We start from the raw sequence: 16981 nt of genomic DNA, 5'->3' as shown, positions 1-16981 counted from the left end.
TCTGGGAGTTGGCGATGGACAGGGAGGCCTGGCGTGCTGCGATTCATGGGGTCGCAAAGAGTCAGACACAACTGAGTGACTGAACTGAACTGATAGAGGTTTTAGATTTTAAAAGTTTTACAGAAAATCAAGGATATAGTGGCATAATACTATGCCACTAAAGAACTATTACTGATAGTTCTTTACACTATCCCTAGTGGAAAGGCAGCAAGGCAGCAAGGAAAATGCAAAGGCTATTTACATCTCTCTCCATTCTTAGCAGACCTGTAGTTCTCCAACTTGATGTACTTAAGCATCACCTTCAGAGCTTGTTTAAAGTACATGGGCCCTCACCTGAGATTTTAATTCAGTAGGTCAACATCTTTAATAGGTGATTCCCATGTAACTGTTTCATGGACCATATTTTTCTTACCAGGTTAGATACTGCTGAATACAACATATAAGAAAAAGATGCATTCAATTTATAAATGCTATTTGGCAAGTTGTCCAGAATCACCATAACACTAGAGTCAGAGTCACGTGAATTCTGGGCAATTTAACTCTAAGAAAAAAGTTATTTCTATTGAGAAATTTTTTTTTCTTAAAAAAGTAAAAGAAAAGGACATTAAGACATGATTAATGGAGAAGAGGTGTTGAATTATATTTTTTTACATTTCTCTCTAAATTGCTTTACTTCATATGTTAATGATTAGTTACTTATTACATTTTAATCAATCTATTTTATAGAGAATTCCAATGGTTTAGAAACACTTGCTTTAAACCATGGCTCAATCACATCTATGGGAAGCCTAGGCATTTGGACAATGAGACAATAATCTAGACCTGCTTTGCCTTGGTCATAATGTATATAAATTATAGGCAAGTAAAACTAAAAGTCTTTTAAGTAAGCCTTGGAAGGTTTAACTTAAAGTTAAGGTAAAAATCAAACAGGAGAATCATATACCTTGGCACTTGAGGGAGTAAGTGTAGGCAGTGTTCTGAATCTCCTACTTACACAAAAGTCAAGTGCTATAGATAGAGGGAGTCACAAAGTTTGCAACCAGTGGATGGCAATAGTTGCTTTCTGTAATTGTTTCCAAACTTGACTGTACTTCAGGATTGCCTGAGGAACTTCTTGGTCATATCCATTGAAACACCATCTTTGGGGATGGTAAAAGTAAGAGGTCCATTGAAGAACCGTTAGTCTGTGCAAAGCTGTTCCAGAAGTAGACAGACTAGTGAGATTTATACAGATGGCTTTCTGAAAAGAAAAAATCAAGCTGCTTCCTTCACATACCATTAGGAAGCACCTGACCTAAAACGTAATGAATGAAAAATCATTTGTAAACTGAAGAAACCTAATATAATGGGAAAATGTTAAAATTAAGAAAAGTGATGGAATAATGAAAAATATTTTTTAAATTGTTTTCAGGAGTAGCCATACAAAGAGTTTCTTCCCAGAGAAATTATTTACTTAGAGATTAGAGAATAAATTACAATGGGAAAGGTATATTAGGCTCCCATAATTTCATGACAATGTTTTAAAATATATCAAAACTCCTTATCTTTGAATCTTTATAAATTTTCTGGCCTTAACTCTCAGCTAATTTTCCTTATCTTTCCTAAAATACTGTTAAGTTCCTTAAGGGTGGGAATATGCTTGTTTCATATTTCCATAGTATTTACTATGACATAGCAGTTGTTCAATTATTAATTAATAATTTTCTATGACATAATTTTAACTTGAAACTCCCATGTGAGTCAGGAGATACTGGTACTGTAATGGTCATGAAGTATAGATCTACATGCATTATATAGATCTGTACTATCTAAAAGCCCTTTGACATGCCTGTTCTGCTTGGAGTGATCTTCTAAAAGCTAGACAAAAATAGCACTTCCTCTCTAAAGCCATCCCTGATTCTCAAGTCAGAATTAATTTTTTTCTTCTTTGGTTTTATCTTTATTATTATGGCCCAGGCCACAGAGATCTTTAAAACAGTCATATATCCTCCCAATACAATAGATTTTGAGCTCCTAGAAGCCAAAACCCTGCTTTGTCATCCTTGAATCCCTGGCACCTTATATAGTGTTCTATGTATGTGAAGAACTTGATACATGTCTGCTGAATGAATGAATGAATGAATGAGTGACCACCACATGATACCCTGTTCTTTACAATGTGCATCCCAAAATTCAGTATCTACTCATGAATTACTTTGCTTACCCATTTCTTCCTTTCCTAAAACTGATTATTGCAAAAACTAATTTGTAATACTTGATAAGAAAATACTTATCACCCATAGATTGTATTATGTTATTCAATATTAATAAAGAGCAAAGTTAATGAAAATAGCTGAGAGAAAAAAAACCTTACCTTCTTGAAATAGTTGTCTGGCGTAAGATGGCTCTCTGCCTTGAGGTTGGAAAAAAGCATAAATGCACTTTCTCACTAAATCTTCCCAGCCAGTTCTGCCAGCAGCTCTCAGGGAACTAGTATCAATAGAGATGATTTTACCTATACAAAGAATGAAAGCTTACATGTATGATAGCCTCTGGATATGTCATTCACATTTTAAGACTAACATGCATCTAAAAATATTCTGCTGCCTCTCAAATGCTTAATGGACAAAAGCACTAAAAAGCACTATTAATTTTTATTATATACAGTAACAGAGTATATCAGTGACATGAAAATACAAAATTGTTTTGGCCTTGGAGTGTGTTGTATCACATCGTAAAATTCAATACCAATCAAGTATTAAAGTCATATCATAAAGACCCAAAGCTGTGGATACTAATGTAGGTCAAACTTTTCTGGGTTGCTCTTTGGATCCTGCTATCTATATACTAATGACTTATTGTGGATGGAGAGGCAGAGATGAACTATATTATTTTGGTTTAAATTAATTTCCAGTAATTAAGTGAAGAGACTATGAGAAAGTAAGCCAGTCTTTCCTTTTCTACCTCCTTTTGAGCTGTAGACAACATTGCACTTAAGAGTAAACAAAGACTGAAGGCAAAAAAAATTAAATCAGAAAAAGATAAGTGAGAACATTAAGATCTGCTAGGCTATCTGCAAACAGAACATATGCTTTATAAAATTTAGTGGTGATTTGATACTGTTATCACATTTAAATAAGTTTCCTGAATGATTATGGAAGAATTCAGGCAAATTATTTCTTAATTGGGGGCCATTTAATCCAGTTGGTGATTTTTCAGATCAGTTTTATTTTCTATAAATCTTGTACTCATATAAGAAAATATATTCTTGCCTGGAGAATCCCAGGGACGGCGGAGCCTGGTGGGCTGCCATCTATGGAGTCGCACAGAGTCGGACACGACTGAAGCGACTTAGCTTAGCTTAGCTTAGCTTATACATATATGTGTATGTGTGTTAGATTATTAAGGTGAGACCTACAAAGCCTCATCCAGTTTCAGAACTTGAATATTACCAAGATCATCAATACCATTCTGTTAAGTGTGTACTCCACACTTGTCACATCCCTCTGTCTTTATATTCTCCTGTCAATCTAGGCTGTTTCCAGTTTTTTGTCATTACAATCAATACTGCTATGAATATCTTTCACATTTTCCATAGTGCATGAGGTACATAAGTAGGAATAGAACTGTTGAGTCATAGGTTACATGAATGTTCAATTTTATATTAAACTGTCTCCCAGAAACTTTTATAAGAGTTAATCCAACATCCTCTCCATCGCTTGGTTTATGGTTATGGTCTAACTTTTGTATTTCCCTGATTAATAAGGTTGAATATTTTTCATGTTTATTCACCTCTCAAGTTTCCTCTTCTGTGAATGCCTGGTTATCTTTTCTTCATCTTCCCTTTTTTCACACAATCAACTCAAATCTATTGTACTGTTTGTGCCTCTTTAACTAATCCCTTCTTTACATATTTCTCTTGGTTTGTTTAGAAATAAACTCTTTATTAGACCTCTATAAAGCAGGGTATAGAATCTAATATACCCAAGTATGTCAGATCAGGTTGTCACCCAAGTCTTGGCATAAATGTAGAAAGAAAATAAATCAAAATTTAAATGAGGGAATTCTTGTTGTTTTAGAACAGTTTGGGGACAGCCTGGTGAAGACTGTGATTGAAACTATAGATAATTTTGGACTTCCTAAGAGTTTCAGTCATTCAGTTTTTGTCTCATCACATCACGGACTAAGAATTAGTTATAGCAGAGAATCCACTGTTATATAATCTTCAAATGCAAAGGGAGGCCTGTGTGTGTGCTTATGTGTTCAAGTTCAGTATTAGGCCACATGAGAGCAAGGAAGTCTGTAATTGTAGAACTGGAGGGTAGAAAGTAATTAAATTACCAATAATGGCAATGGAGAAGGCAATGGCACCCCACTCCAGTACTCTTGCCTGGAAAATCCCATGGACGGAAGACCTGGTAGGCTGCAGTCCATGGGGTCGTGAAGAGTCGGACACGACTGAGCGACTTCACTTTCACTTTTCACTTTCATGCATTGGAGGAGGAAATGGCAACCCATTCCAGTGTTCTTGCCTGGAGAATCCCAGGGACGGGGTGAGCCTGGTGGGCTGCCGTCTATGGGGTCGTACAGAGTCGGACACGACTGAAGGGACTTAGCAACAGCAATGGCAACAAATGATAAGTAATGTAATGAGTATCTTAGGAGGGAATCATAAATAGGCTGACTTAGAATACTTCTGCTTGCTAGAGCAAAGTTTAACTAACCAACCAAACCACTGTTCAACATTTAAGGGAGAAAACTTATTTTTTTTAAGGGACAAGAACCACTTCATGTAGAGTTGGAAGTACTGCTAAATTTTAAGGAATTAAATACCTAATACTTTTTATAACTAGTTTATGATTTTTTATCTAACTCAATCCCATGATATAATGCCAATTTTATATTTTAAGAATACTTCATATTATTTTGGCATCTTTATATTTTCTTTATACTTTATATTTTCTCTGGTATTTTTTGTGTGGTAACTGTGTACAGTACTGTAATGCCCTTTTAATAGTGCATTGATGGAAGAAAACACAATATAAAGAAAGAATCCTATTTTAGGGCCTAAAGATACCTGTTCTCAGTAATTAGTTGCCTGGTTTTGGAAAAGTCACCATTCCTTCATATGTAAAATGGACAGGCTGGATTCTGTAATCTCTGAGGTTCCCTCTAGATTTATAATTACTTCATGATTCAGAACTTTTTAATTTTTACAGATTTATTCTAAAATCAGGCATATTAAGATGCTGGGTCCTTGGTCAGAAACAAAAGTACTAGTTATATCATTGTTCCTATAGAAAAATACAGTCTTTTTTAAAACAATCTAATTTAGGATTCAGTTTATAGAAATACAATTGAAGAAAAGCTGAACTATATTGTTCCTAAATTATCCTCATAATTTTTAGGCCTCCCCTGTCTTCCACATTTATTCTGTGGACTAACCATCACCCCTTTCCAACAAGTTTTTATTCTATCTCCCAAGCCCTCTTTGGTTTTACTGACACAAAAGATCAGCTATATCTTTTTAACAGACCCTATTTTTCCTTCATGCAATAATATTTTTGGTTTTTCAATAAGGGTTTATTAAATTTTTCCAGTGTTGTTCACTGGTAGAAAGTAACACATACATGCTAGACTCAAAAAGGGAAAGGAAAGGTATGCAAATTGATCATTACTACACTTAAATGCTGTATATCTAAGCTCCCAGATATTCTCTTTGCTGTATTCTATTGTCTGTGCCAATGTATCCCCACCTACTACTCTTTAGTAAGAGCAGTTGGGAGTTTATCTTTAAAACCCAAGAATAAAGCATACAACATAGGAATATTAGATTTCTGGGGCTAAAACATTAATAAATATTGTAAGAGGATCTTATAAACAATGTTAAAGCAAAAAAGTAAACGCTCACAAAGAATAAAATTTAGTAGAAATGATTTTTAAAATCTTGGTCTGCTATAAAAACCTATCTGTAGTATCTATCTTTTAAAACTAGAGTGGTGAGTGATACATATACAATTCTCATTGATGAAAACCTAATGTGACAAAGTGAAGATAGGATTAAACAATATAGGGGAATTCCCTGGTGGTCTGGTGGCTAAGGCTCCATGCTTCCACTGCAGGGGGTGCAGGCTTGATCATGGGTTGGGGAACTAAGATCCCGAGCATGCCACGAGGCACAGCCAAAGAAATGTTTTTTTAAAAAATAAAAAAATTAAAAAAAAAATATTAAACAATATATGAGAAATTCTTTATATTAAACAACAGTAACAATTTGTTTTTGCTGAAAATCAAATCTGAAGTAGGTCTTTAAAAAGAAAGGCTTATTTTCAGGCACTTTGCGGCTGCCTCCTGTCCTCCTTTCAGTTCTAACAGACGTCTCTGTGTTAGAACTTTCTGCAGCTCTGTTTCCTCAATCAGGAGCACTCATTCTGCACCATGACCCTTCCTCAGTTCACCCTTCCAACACTCTTACTTGGCACAGTTGGCATCCTTTGGGGGTTAATTGTGTGGTATCAGCTTGACAAGCTTTCTGTTAACCAGCTGATTTTTAAAAAGGACCTCCCTATTAGCTTCTCGTATACCGCTTACATCTTTTCCATCAAAAAAGTACAAATCTGTAATCGTATCATTGCTTTTTGCTCAACCATGTATACCCAGAGCAATCATACATATGACAGGCACTTTCAGGCATTCGATCAGTATGTGCTGAATCCATTTAAAGGAAAAGAATAAAGGAAAAAATAGTCAGATACATTTATGCACAATATTAAAAGCACCCTTTTGTATCTATTTGTAAGCAAATATATTGACACTGCCAATTTCTTTTCATGAATTTGAAGAAATAACTTATAATCAATAGAGATATGTGAACAATTATAAAATAATTTCCTCTCCAGCACCCTCCCGTAACAATGACGACACTATCTAAAATGCACAATATCAAGACCACATCTGAAATGTTTTCTGTAGAGGACTAGTGAACAGCAGCAGAACAGCAGAGAAGAGAGGGACACAATTAGTTTTAAGGGGATAGTCACATTCATTAATGCTGAAAGAACATTCTGAACTTTGCAGCTAGTACCTGTAGTATCTTGCTTGGTCATAAAGGATTCTACACCCGTAATAGCTGGAGGCCGAGGTAATCGCCGTGCAATACAAATCAAACATGACTGGAAATCTGCCCAAAACAAGAAGGGGAAATTGAAGGAAAAAGAGGACAGAAAGTGGTTCACATCTATTACCTGCCATTAATAGTTTTTGTAAAAACAATACATGTTGTAAGATCTGACACAATACTGGAGTGACCCTGATCTAACAGTATAATATCAGAATTAAAATTGCTCGCGACCAAACACTAGCAGCTCCAGAAAGAGGTCTAGTTGGAATCAATTACCCCTTCCCACTGAATGTTCTTACATAAACTAGAGGAGACGGAAGCATCTCAAGTACTTGGCAGATAATAATTTGAAGAAGGAGTTTTGGCTAGATTCAAGCAACACAGTGGTTTTTAAAATATAGGTTCATAATTTCCTATACTCATTAATGGCTACAAAGATTATTCCTATAACCATTGAGCAGATCACAAACTATCATATGAAAAAAAACAACATTTAACTGTTTCTGAACAGGCATTATTTTGTCCTTGACAGAAGACTTTTATGTTTTTAGGACCTGTAATGTTTTTTGAATGTCCCATTTCCATCTTTGTGAGAGGCTGCACACAGTATCACACAGCTAAACATGAATTTGAATCATATGACAGGCCTGCATATATATTCCGTAAAAAGTCCCCAGCTGACGTACCCTTTCCCTGGTAGGACCCACTACAGACAAGCCTTTTTGCATCTGACTGACTCCTCCACAGCTTCCTTCCCTGTTCCTTACTCCACCAATTTGTGGTGTTCTTAACTTAGTTCAGTTTAAGCGTGCATGGAAAACTCATCCACTGGAACGTATTTAACTAATACCATGTTCATACCCTATTCCTATTAGAGCTTCATCTGTGTTTTCATCTGCTCATAAGCTTTCTCCTTATAAATTACCTTGTATGGCCTCAAAAGTGCTAGCTCTATTCTCCAGTGTTCCGTACACACTAAGCTTGAAACTTTCTGAAAATCAGAGCTGTTCAACAGCCTGCTGCATCTGGTGCATTTCCAACTGGCAGCAGTGAGTTACAGCTCTTATTTCTAGGCAGCAAGTTGGTTTGAATGTGACATTTTAGTGGGAATGTCAGCTACAACTGAGAATTTGGGGGTCTTTTAAAGGGGGGTAGTTCTAGATGTTAACAATTTTTTTCTTAAGTATTAAGAAGTATATAGCAAATTGAAGAGCCACTAAGATATATAATATAGTAACCAAAAATATTATCTGAAGAAGGCAGTTTATAATCAATTTCCTCTCTGTTTCTAAAACCACAGGAAAAGCAATCGAACACCTTAAAACCACCCTCTGTTTTACCTTCTCCATCCTCCTGAATCGATTTCGGCTGTGACACAGTGAAACACTGCATCACTTCATACCGCTGGCAAGCTTCCTGGTTCTCGGGGCCAGGCTCATCTGGACGGTGAATTAGCATCCTGCAGTTAAAGGTATGGCTGTTTCGGCGTGTTGCTTCTTGAGGCCAAGGAACTCCATTCACTGTGAAAGAAAAATTGATTATACGCCTGTGAAGGAGATGAAAAGGTACAAACTCTGAAGATACAAATGACACACCTTTACTCATCTGCTTAATTAGACACTCAGATTAAAAGACAGACCCCTTCAGATCTAACACTATCCTGAGGCAAAAAGAGACTTACCTTCCTTTGCAAATTTAATCCTTTTACCAATTAGAGAAATGTAAAACTTGCAAGGAACTGTATAGGATTTCCACCCTCAAAGATAAGGCCTTACAAATACCCTAATTCGTTAACAGATAAAGACAAAATTAAAAATTAATAGCTTCTTGCTTTTTTGCTCAGAATTTTACAGCAGTTAGTTAATACGCTTTTTCACTTGCTTCCTGCTATACTCTGGCATTGGAAAAAAAAAAAGATTGACAATCATAGGTCTGTTAATAAGTGAGAATTTTAACCTGGAAGGCATGTATGCTTCAGGGATGGCTTGAGAGTATGTTGTATGTTCCTCCTTCTGGTTGGAGGAATCAAAGTTTTTCAAATGAGCCTGTCACTCAAAAAAAAATTTAGAATAGACAGAGACCAACCTTGGTTTTTTTAAATCATTTTTTCTTGCTCTTTATTTTATTTGTACAATCTGCATGCTACAACACCTTAAATATAGCAGATAATCATTTTACTTCATTAAAATGATTGTTAAAACAGAAATGTTACTGGATTCAGTGTAAGAAAACTGAATTCCATTGTAGAGCAGATATTTATACATGTCAAGTGAGAATCACTGTGTAGCGAGTCACTTCCCAGTTACAATATTATATTCAAGCCATGGTGACAGACAGGGTTTTTCAGGGTGTTCTCTCACCATTCCCAACAGTTTTCTTACCATAGCCTTGCTGTTGAATCTCCTTCTTTTTTACTATCTCATCACTCTACAACAGTTAGAGGAAATCACGGAAACAAACCTATACTGGAGTAATGAGTCTTGGTTCTTCAAACTAGTTGTGAGGTTTGGGTTAATAACTTAATCTTTGCCTCATCTTTAAAATAAAGGAATCCACTATATTGTCTCTCAAGTCACTCACACTCCACATTAAGACCCCTTGATAACCCCTTGAAACTAGTGATTTTAATAGTAACAATCATTTCAGGCTCCCAGTAAACACATACTATCTTTTCAAAGAAGAAATAACACTTCCATTTCATCAAGTGAACAACACAGAAAATAAAGAGCTATGGATAACATTTTATTTTTCATGTCTGATTTAGTTATACAGGATTTCTAGCCAAGACTCTCCTCCCAACTTCTGGAGTACCTACAGGTTAAGGAGCAGGTACATGGCTTAGTGAACAGAACACAGGCTAGAAGTCTATCTATCCTCTCAGCTAGCCTCCTCTGGCACTGAACAGCCTATCCAACCATTGGATGGAGCTCCAACCATGCTTGGAACCCATGAGTTGAAACCACTTACATCAAAAAATGTTCATTTTAATAAGTATGTAATATGAACACTATTCTTTCCTCCCTCCTTCCTTTTTTCTTTTCTCTGAGCAAGGTGGTAGGATAAATTACATATATTTGTCTCTTCCTTAGACATAATTAAAATTCAAAACAAAAGGAATTCCAAGCAGAAGCTTCTTGTGGTAAGACGACTAACTGTTCTGCTTCCTAACTCTGTCACAGAATTATGGCAAAATCTAGAGGAAGAGGATAAAAGGAATGTTCTCTATCAGCTATTTGATGATGTTCCTCCTTCAGATTTAATCTCAGGCTGAAATTAAATTTTAAAATATTTAAAGTATGTATGACATAGAATACTACCATATATTATAAACATAATAATAATTATACTTTATTGAGGGGAAGCTATAGAGAGCTCATATTCTTTTAAAAAAACACATTCCTTTTACCTAGTGATTTTGGTAGCAGATTCTTCACAAATTCTGCATGATCACCCACATGCAGTATGCTGTAGACACTGGTATTCATTAATTCCTCCTGATTGTAACCCAAGTAGCTGGTCACATTTTCTGACACAAATACAATCCTCCCTTCACAGTTCACAACAAAGAAAAATCCATCCAAAGCCTGTAAAGAAAAAAAAAAAAAAGGATTAAGAGGTTATGAGGTTAAAAGAGACAAGAAAAATACTCAAATATGTTTCTCTATTGAAAAACGGATTGGAAGTATGTGTCAAGTTTAAAAAAAGGGTACTGAATAGAAGATTTAATATTGCATGTTCTCTGTGGAGGGAACAGGATTTTAAAACAGACTGTACACTTATGTTTCATGTAGGCATGAATGAATATGTCAAACTTCTTCCTTAGAAAGAAATTTTATGGCAGTAATGTGAAGTAAGTGACTGACCCATTCAGTCATAAACATCTCTAAACTGTGGGTTAAGACCTGGTGTCTACCCTCAAGGAACCTGTGGTACAGTGGAGAGACATAAGCCTAATAAAATGCCAGTGAGAAATGCAGTATGAAAGACAAACACAGGCTATTCTGTGAGTATAAAGAAGGATGCTTATTTGGGGTCAAGGTGGGAGGCAGAGAAAGGCTCCTTACAGGCCCTGATCTGAGTTATAAAAGGCACAGCAGAGGAGGGGAAGAGGAATGAGGGAAGAACATTCTAGGCAGAGGAGAGAGCATGGAACATAATGGAACAGAAAAGCAGTTTGGAGCTGCTGGAGCACATGGCACAAGACAGGCAGTGAGTCTGGAGAGGTGGACAGGAGCCAAATCACAGAGGGCTTTCTATGCACAGAGATGGAGCCCAGGAGCTCCAAAAGAAGATGTACATGTCCCAAGGGGAACATAATATCCACAGAGGTGTGGAAAAAAAGTCAGAATCTCTATTTATAGTGAAATCTAAAACATAAGGAAGATATTAAGCTTTATTAACATATCATCACCCTGGTGCCTCACTCAGTCCATATCAGAATCTAAGAGAGGATCCAGAATGGAGAAGATGACAGTGGTACCTTATTTATAATCCTTCTGTTTATTGCAACATGTTGCAGTTTACTTGCTATAGAATGTACAAAAGCAACAAAAACAAGTCCTTTAAAAAGCAGAACATTATTACACAATTTTGTAACAAGACATAACCACCCTTGGTATTACACATGATTTGCTGGTTTGATTTGTGCCAAAAGACTTAACAAAGCTAACAATGTTGATGAGCTACTCATTTTTCTTTTTTTAAAAAAGGTAAGTGTCCCAAGTTTGCTGACCTTTTCTATGATGATGTGTGGTAATGATAATACCCTACCCAGCAGGCATTTTCCAAATAATATACACACTTAATTTTGTTCCTTCAGGGTAAAGATGAAATTTTAACAATGAAAATAAACTGCTTTCAAAAAGACACATTATAGAGACAGTATGTGAAAATGAATGTTTTGAAATGTTACCACAGTTATCATTTTGTTGCTGAAAATGATGTAAATCACTTATAAAAATTATCTTCTCAGTTTAAACATTTAGAAACAAAACCTTTTCACCGCTCAAGTCTTCCAGGTTTGGTGGGCTTTAAAAACCCATTTCTTAAAAAAGGAAAAGGCAACACCTTCTGATTAATTTGGAGAATCACTATTTGAGATTTTTTTTAAAAATGGAATTTAGGGAATTCCTTGGCGGTCCAGTGGTTAAGACTCAGCACTTTCACTGCTGGGGCCTGGGTTCAAGCCTTGATGAAGATGCCTCAAGCTGCAGAGTGTGGCCAAAAAAAAAAAAAAAAATGAAATTTGAAGAAAAACTTACATAATTGGTAGGTAGGATTTCAAAATGAGTAACGTGACTCAGAGACTCATCCAATGATACATTTTTCCATTTATATCTATCTCATTTTTATGAGGTGTCTTGAATTTTCAGGTGATTTTTTAAGCCAAATATTCAAATAAACTGAACTTCAAACTACATCTTAAAATCACTGCATTCCAAAGCATTCAATCAAGATTTTAAAAAATAATGAAGCACAGCATTGTTCTCATGAAAAATACTGCTAATATCTTCTTTAACAAGAACAAAAAGAAATAAAACTATTTTTACTCCACCTGACTGTTGTGACTATTTTTCACTTAGTTCATAAGGTGAAGAGGAAAGGGATGTGATTAATAATCTAAAAACCTCAACACTAGACAAACCTTTCACTAATCTATTTTGGATTTAGATGAGCACAAGAAGGCACTCTCATATCCAATTGTTTTCTTAAAGTCAGAGTAGCTATAGATTAGATCAGAGTAGATCATAACAGGTGATCAATATATGTATTTTTTCTTAAAGTTTATGTGAAAATAGGGATAACTGAAATACAAACATATCATTTTCTTAGAAGATCTAAAAGATTTTTTAAAATGTTCATAGCCATTAATTGAATCAGTGTAAATATAATTTAACTTTTTTTTTTTTCTTTTTGGCCTCTTAAAAGAGTTTAATAAAAAACAGTTTGGGCTTCGCAGAAGGCACAGTGATAAAGAACCTGCCTGCCAATGCAGGCAGTGCAGAAGACGCAGGTTCAATACTTGGATCAAAAGGATTGAAGAAAGATCCCCTGGAGGAGGAAATGCCAACCCACTCCAGAATTCTTGCCTGAAAAATTCCATGGAGAGAGGAGCCTGGAGGCCTATGGTCCAAGGGGTCACAGAGAATCGGACACAACTGAGCACACATGCATGCACAGATACAACAAAGTATCTCAGAGCAAGAAACAGGACTGAGATACAAAGCAGGCAAGTAAAAAACCCTGGCTGTTTCATGGCGATCATTTCCAAGGGACACACTACTCAGCTTCCAAATCACCACTTTCTTATTTTTCTATCTAGCTTTCAGGGTGTCCTTCTAGGACACTGCCTCCCTAGCGACCCTGTCTAACTTCAGTCAGTCAGCTTCTCCCTTGCTTTTTTCACTCTCCATATTTGTCTCTAGGTCCGGAAGTTATTACCCTTTGTCTGCAGCGGGGCTGGGAGAGACTGAGACCCACTCTTGGGGTCATCTCTGCCCACTCTGAAGACTGGCCAGTCGTGGGCACAGGGGTGGTGTGCAGACTAACCTTAAGCACTAGCAAGGTCCAGAGAGATTCACCTGGACTACACAGTGCAATTATTTTTAAGGCATTTGTGAAACCCTAAGGACTTAAAAGTTCTCCTTCCTTGCAATAGGTCTGTAGTCCCTGCAGGCTCCTATTTTCACACTTTCTGGGACTTCTCCAGGCTCTCCCATTGACTGCACCTGAACTCACTGCCAAGCTGGGAAGTTATTCTAGTAGCTGGCCTCTGGAATATGCAGTTGGTCAGCCTTACAGGGAATACAGAACTTTCACCAGGTCCCTGCTTGGCCTCGGTTACATGGACTCATCGTTTCCTCTAAGACGTCTGGGGCATCATGTTTCTTTTGAGCTTCCCCAGAAAAGACTGGCTTGGAAAACAGGTTGACAAAGGCTACCCCATGGCTGCAGAGATGTCCTGCTGACCTTCTCCTGAGATGCAGACAGACTATCCTGGGCTGGAAATGTGTGTTTTTTTGTTTGTTTGTTTGTTTTCTAAATTAAAATAAAATATATACTTGAAATTTTTAAAAATATGACAATTAAGTATATAGTATAAGATCTGCCAAAATCCTATTCCCAAGAGATTGGTAACATTTCAAGGAATCCTTTGAAACTATTCCTATAATATATAAACATTTTTAATTTCTAAAAGTGTATCTAATTAATATAACCTGCTAATATTTGTTCTTATTCTACAAGTTTCCTTCATGTGTTGTGCATATAATTAATTTCCAAGTATGCTGCTGGGAAGGCATCTTCCTATTTCTCCAAGTTCTCACAGCTGGGCTGACACTGAGCTACACACAGGGGATGATAACAAATGCCACTCCATTCAGTATGGCATCATCAGCTGGAAAAGTTTTTCTTTCTTCCCAGGATATCAGCCTTTGAAGAGGACCACCCTGGGTCTCAACGCAGGTTTGCACTGGCCAGGGCTTCTCACAGAGCCCTCACTTTAAATGATTACACAAGATTCCCTGAGTATCACTAAGTGTCAGTCACTGGACAAAGTTCTGGGAATAAAACACACATTCTCAACAATTTTATAGTCTCTGAGGGAAAAAGACAAGTACACATAGTCACAGTGTAGTACAATAGAGGCGTTCAAAAAGGTTACGCACAGATCCCAATTGGGCAAAGGAATGGCTGTTGTGGGTAAAGTTTCCTGGGAGGAGGCTCAATGACACGTGAGCAATAACTCGGGGGGACAAGAGGTGGAAAGAACATTCAAACAGAGGAAACAGCTCAGAGGTTAAAAAAAAAAATCACCTTGTACACACTTGTCATATCTGTGTTATACTTAACAATAAAAAGTTATTTTTTTTTAAAGCTTCAAAGTAAAGCACCATTACCTCCCCCCTCCCCCCAAAAAAGCCATGGGGATTATTTTGAAAGTAGTGTTTTTAAGCAGGAGAGTGACATGATCTGCTTTAACAAAGATCCTTCTGGCAGTGGGTGTGGCATGTAGACTGGAAGTAGGCAGACAAACTGCAATACTATTGTGATACTCCAGGTCAAATGCGAGCCTGGATCAAGGCAATGGCAGTGGAAGTGACAGAAGAGAAATCTACAAATGCAGAACAAACAGCATCTGGGGACCTCTAGCAGCTGTGGAAACAAGCACAAGGGGTGATCCTTCATTAATGACTTCAGGGATCCGGTAGATAGGTGCCTTTCCTAGACAAAGGGGACTCAAGGGGGGAAAAAACCAAGTTTTAAATTTTTTGACTTTTTAAAAAAATTAGGCAATGAGGGGATCGATTATAAATTTAGCTTTAGGAATGTTATATTTTGAAATGACTGAGGAACTTTCTGATGGAGAAATATCCTGAAATAGGCTGAAAAGGCAATAGGATATAATGAAAGGGAAGCTGTGAAGAGAGATCTGGGCTAAAGATATACCTGTGTGACTTACAGGTACATATCGTATCATTTGGTTTTTGCTTATTTGTTTTTAACTATAATTACCTTTTCCTCTTTCAGAGAATGTCTGATTTCCTTTGAGGAGTTACTTCTTCCCCATTTAATAAAGTCTCATGGGATTCTTACTCAGGCCATTGGGAAACTTCCTCCCTAAATGTGAACCTTGAGAAGAATTATCATCAGAATGTGCATGGCTAGAACACATTCATTCTGGCAGCAGGGCACTGTCCAGAAGGGTCTTTCAAAGAGACCATTTGTATAGTTCCTGCTTTCTAGCCTCCTTAAGATGCCTTGATGATTTAGTTTCTAGGTTGTGTCCAAGTCTTTTTTGAACCCATTAGACTGTAGTTCACCAGGCTCCTCTGACCATGGGGTTTTCCAGGCAAGAATATTGGAATGGGATGTCATTTCCTTCTGCAGGGCAATCTTCCCAACCCAGGGATTGAACCCAGGTCTCTTGCATGGCATGTGGAATCTTTACCAACTAAGCTACCAAGGAAGACCAAGATGCCTTAGTTTCACCTTATTTCTAAGCATGGTTCTGTGTATCAAAATAGCATCCCAATGAATTCACATTTGGTTAAGTGAAAGTGAAAGTCGCTTAGTCGTGTTGGACTCTTTGCAACCCCATGGACTATGCAGTCCATGGAATTCTCCAGGCCAGAATACTGGAGTGCATAGCCTTTCCCTTCTCAAGGGGATATTCCCAACCCAGGGATCAAACCTAGGTCTCCCACATTGCAGGCAGATTCTTTACCAGCTGAGCTATGAGGAAAGCCCACATCTGCTTAACTTAGTCAGAATTGGTGTCTGCTGTTTCAAATCAGAAAGCCCTCATTGGTATCTTAACAGACATACACACATATGAAAACATCATATAGACAAAGATATAGATATTGATAAAACGGTCCAGGAAATGTGTACAGAATAAAAAACAAAAGGAAAAGAGCCAAAAGAACCTGGGGGAAGCTAACACTGAAGAGGCAGATAAAGAAAGAGAGTCAAAGCTATGGTTTTTCCAGTAGTCATGTATGGATGTGCGAGTTGGACCATAAAGAAAACAGCTTTTGAACAATGGTGCTGGAGTAGACTCTTGAGTCCCTTGGACTGCAAGGAGATCAAACCAGTCAATCCTAAAGGAAATCAGTCCTGAGTATTCATTGGAAGGACTGATGCTGAAGCTAAAGCTCCAATACTTTGGCTACCTGATGTGACAAACTGATTCATAAAAAAAGACCCTGATGCTGGGAAAGATTGAAGGCAGGAGAACAAGGGGACAAGAGAGGATGAGATGGTTGGATGGCATCACCGACTCAATGGACATGAGTTTGAGTAAGCTCTGGCAGTTGGTAATGGATAGGGAAGCCTGGTGTGCTGCAGTCCATGGGGTCTCAAAGAGTCAGACATGACCTG

At 37.2% G+C, this 16981-nt stretch overlaps 1 protein-coding gene across 1 annotated transcript in view; it reads right to left on the bottom strand.

Annotated features, from left to right (window-relative positions):
• NCOA1 (nuclear receptor coactivator 1) overlaps nt 1-16981 on the bottom strand; it is a 218178-nt gene that overhangs the window by 63383 nt on the left and 137814 nt on the right. Inside the window, exons 7-10 of the mRNA XM_010840686.1 lie at nt 10506-10712; nt 8440-8619; nt 7064-7159; nt 2354-2494 (exon numbers count right to left, since the gene is read on the bottom strand). Of these exons, the coding sequence (XP_010838988.1) occupies nt 2354-2494; nt 7064-7159; nt 8440-8619; nt 10506-10712 (624 nt within the window). The remainder of the gene's footprint in view (nt 1-2353; nt 2495-7063; nt 7160-8439; nt 8620-10505; nt 10713-16981) is intronic.

Source organism: Bison bison, unplaced genomic scaffold (genome assembly GCF_000754665.1).
Source record: "Bison bison bison isolate TAMUID 2011002044 unplaced genomic scaffold, Bison_UMD1.0 scf7180017864145, whole genome shotgun sequence".
Taxonomy (NCBI): Eukaryota; Metazoa; Chordata; class Mammalia; order Artiodactyla; family Bovidae; genus Bison; species Bison bison.
Note: the sequence above shows the minus strand (reverse complement) of the source record. Positions and strands in the feature narration are given on the sequence as shown.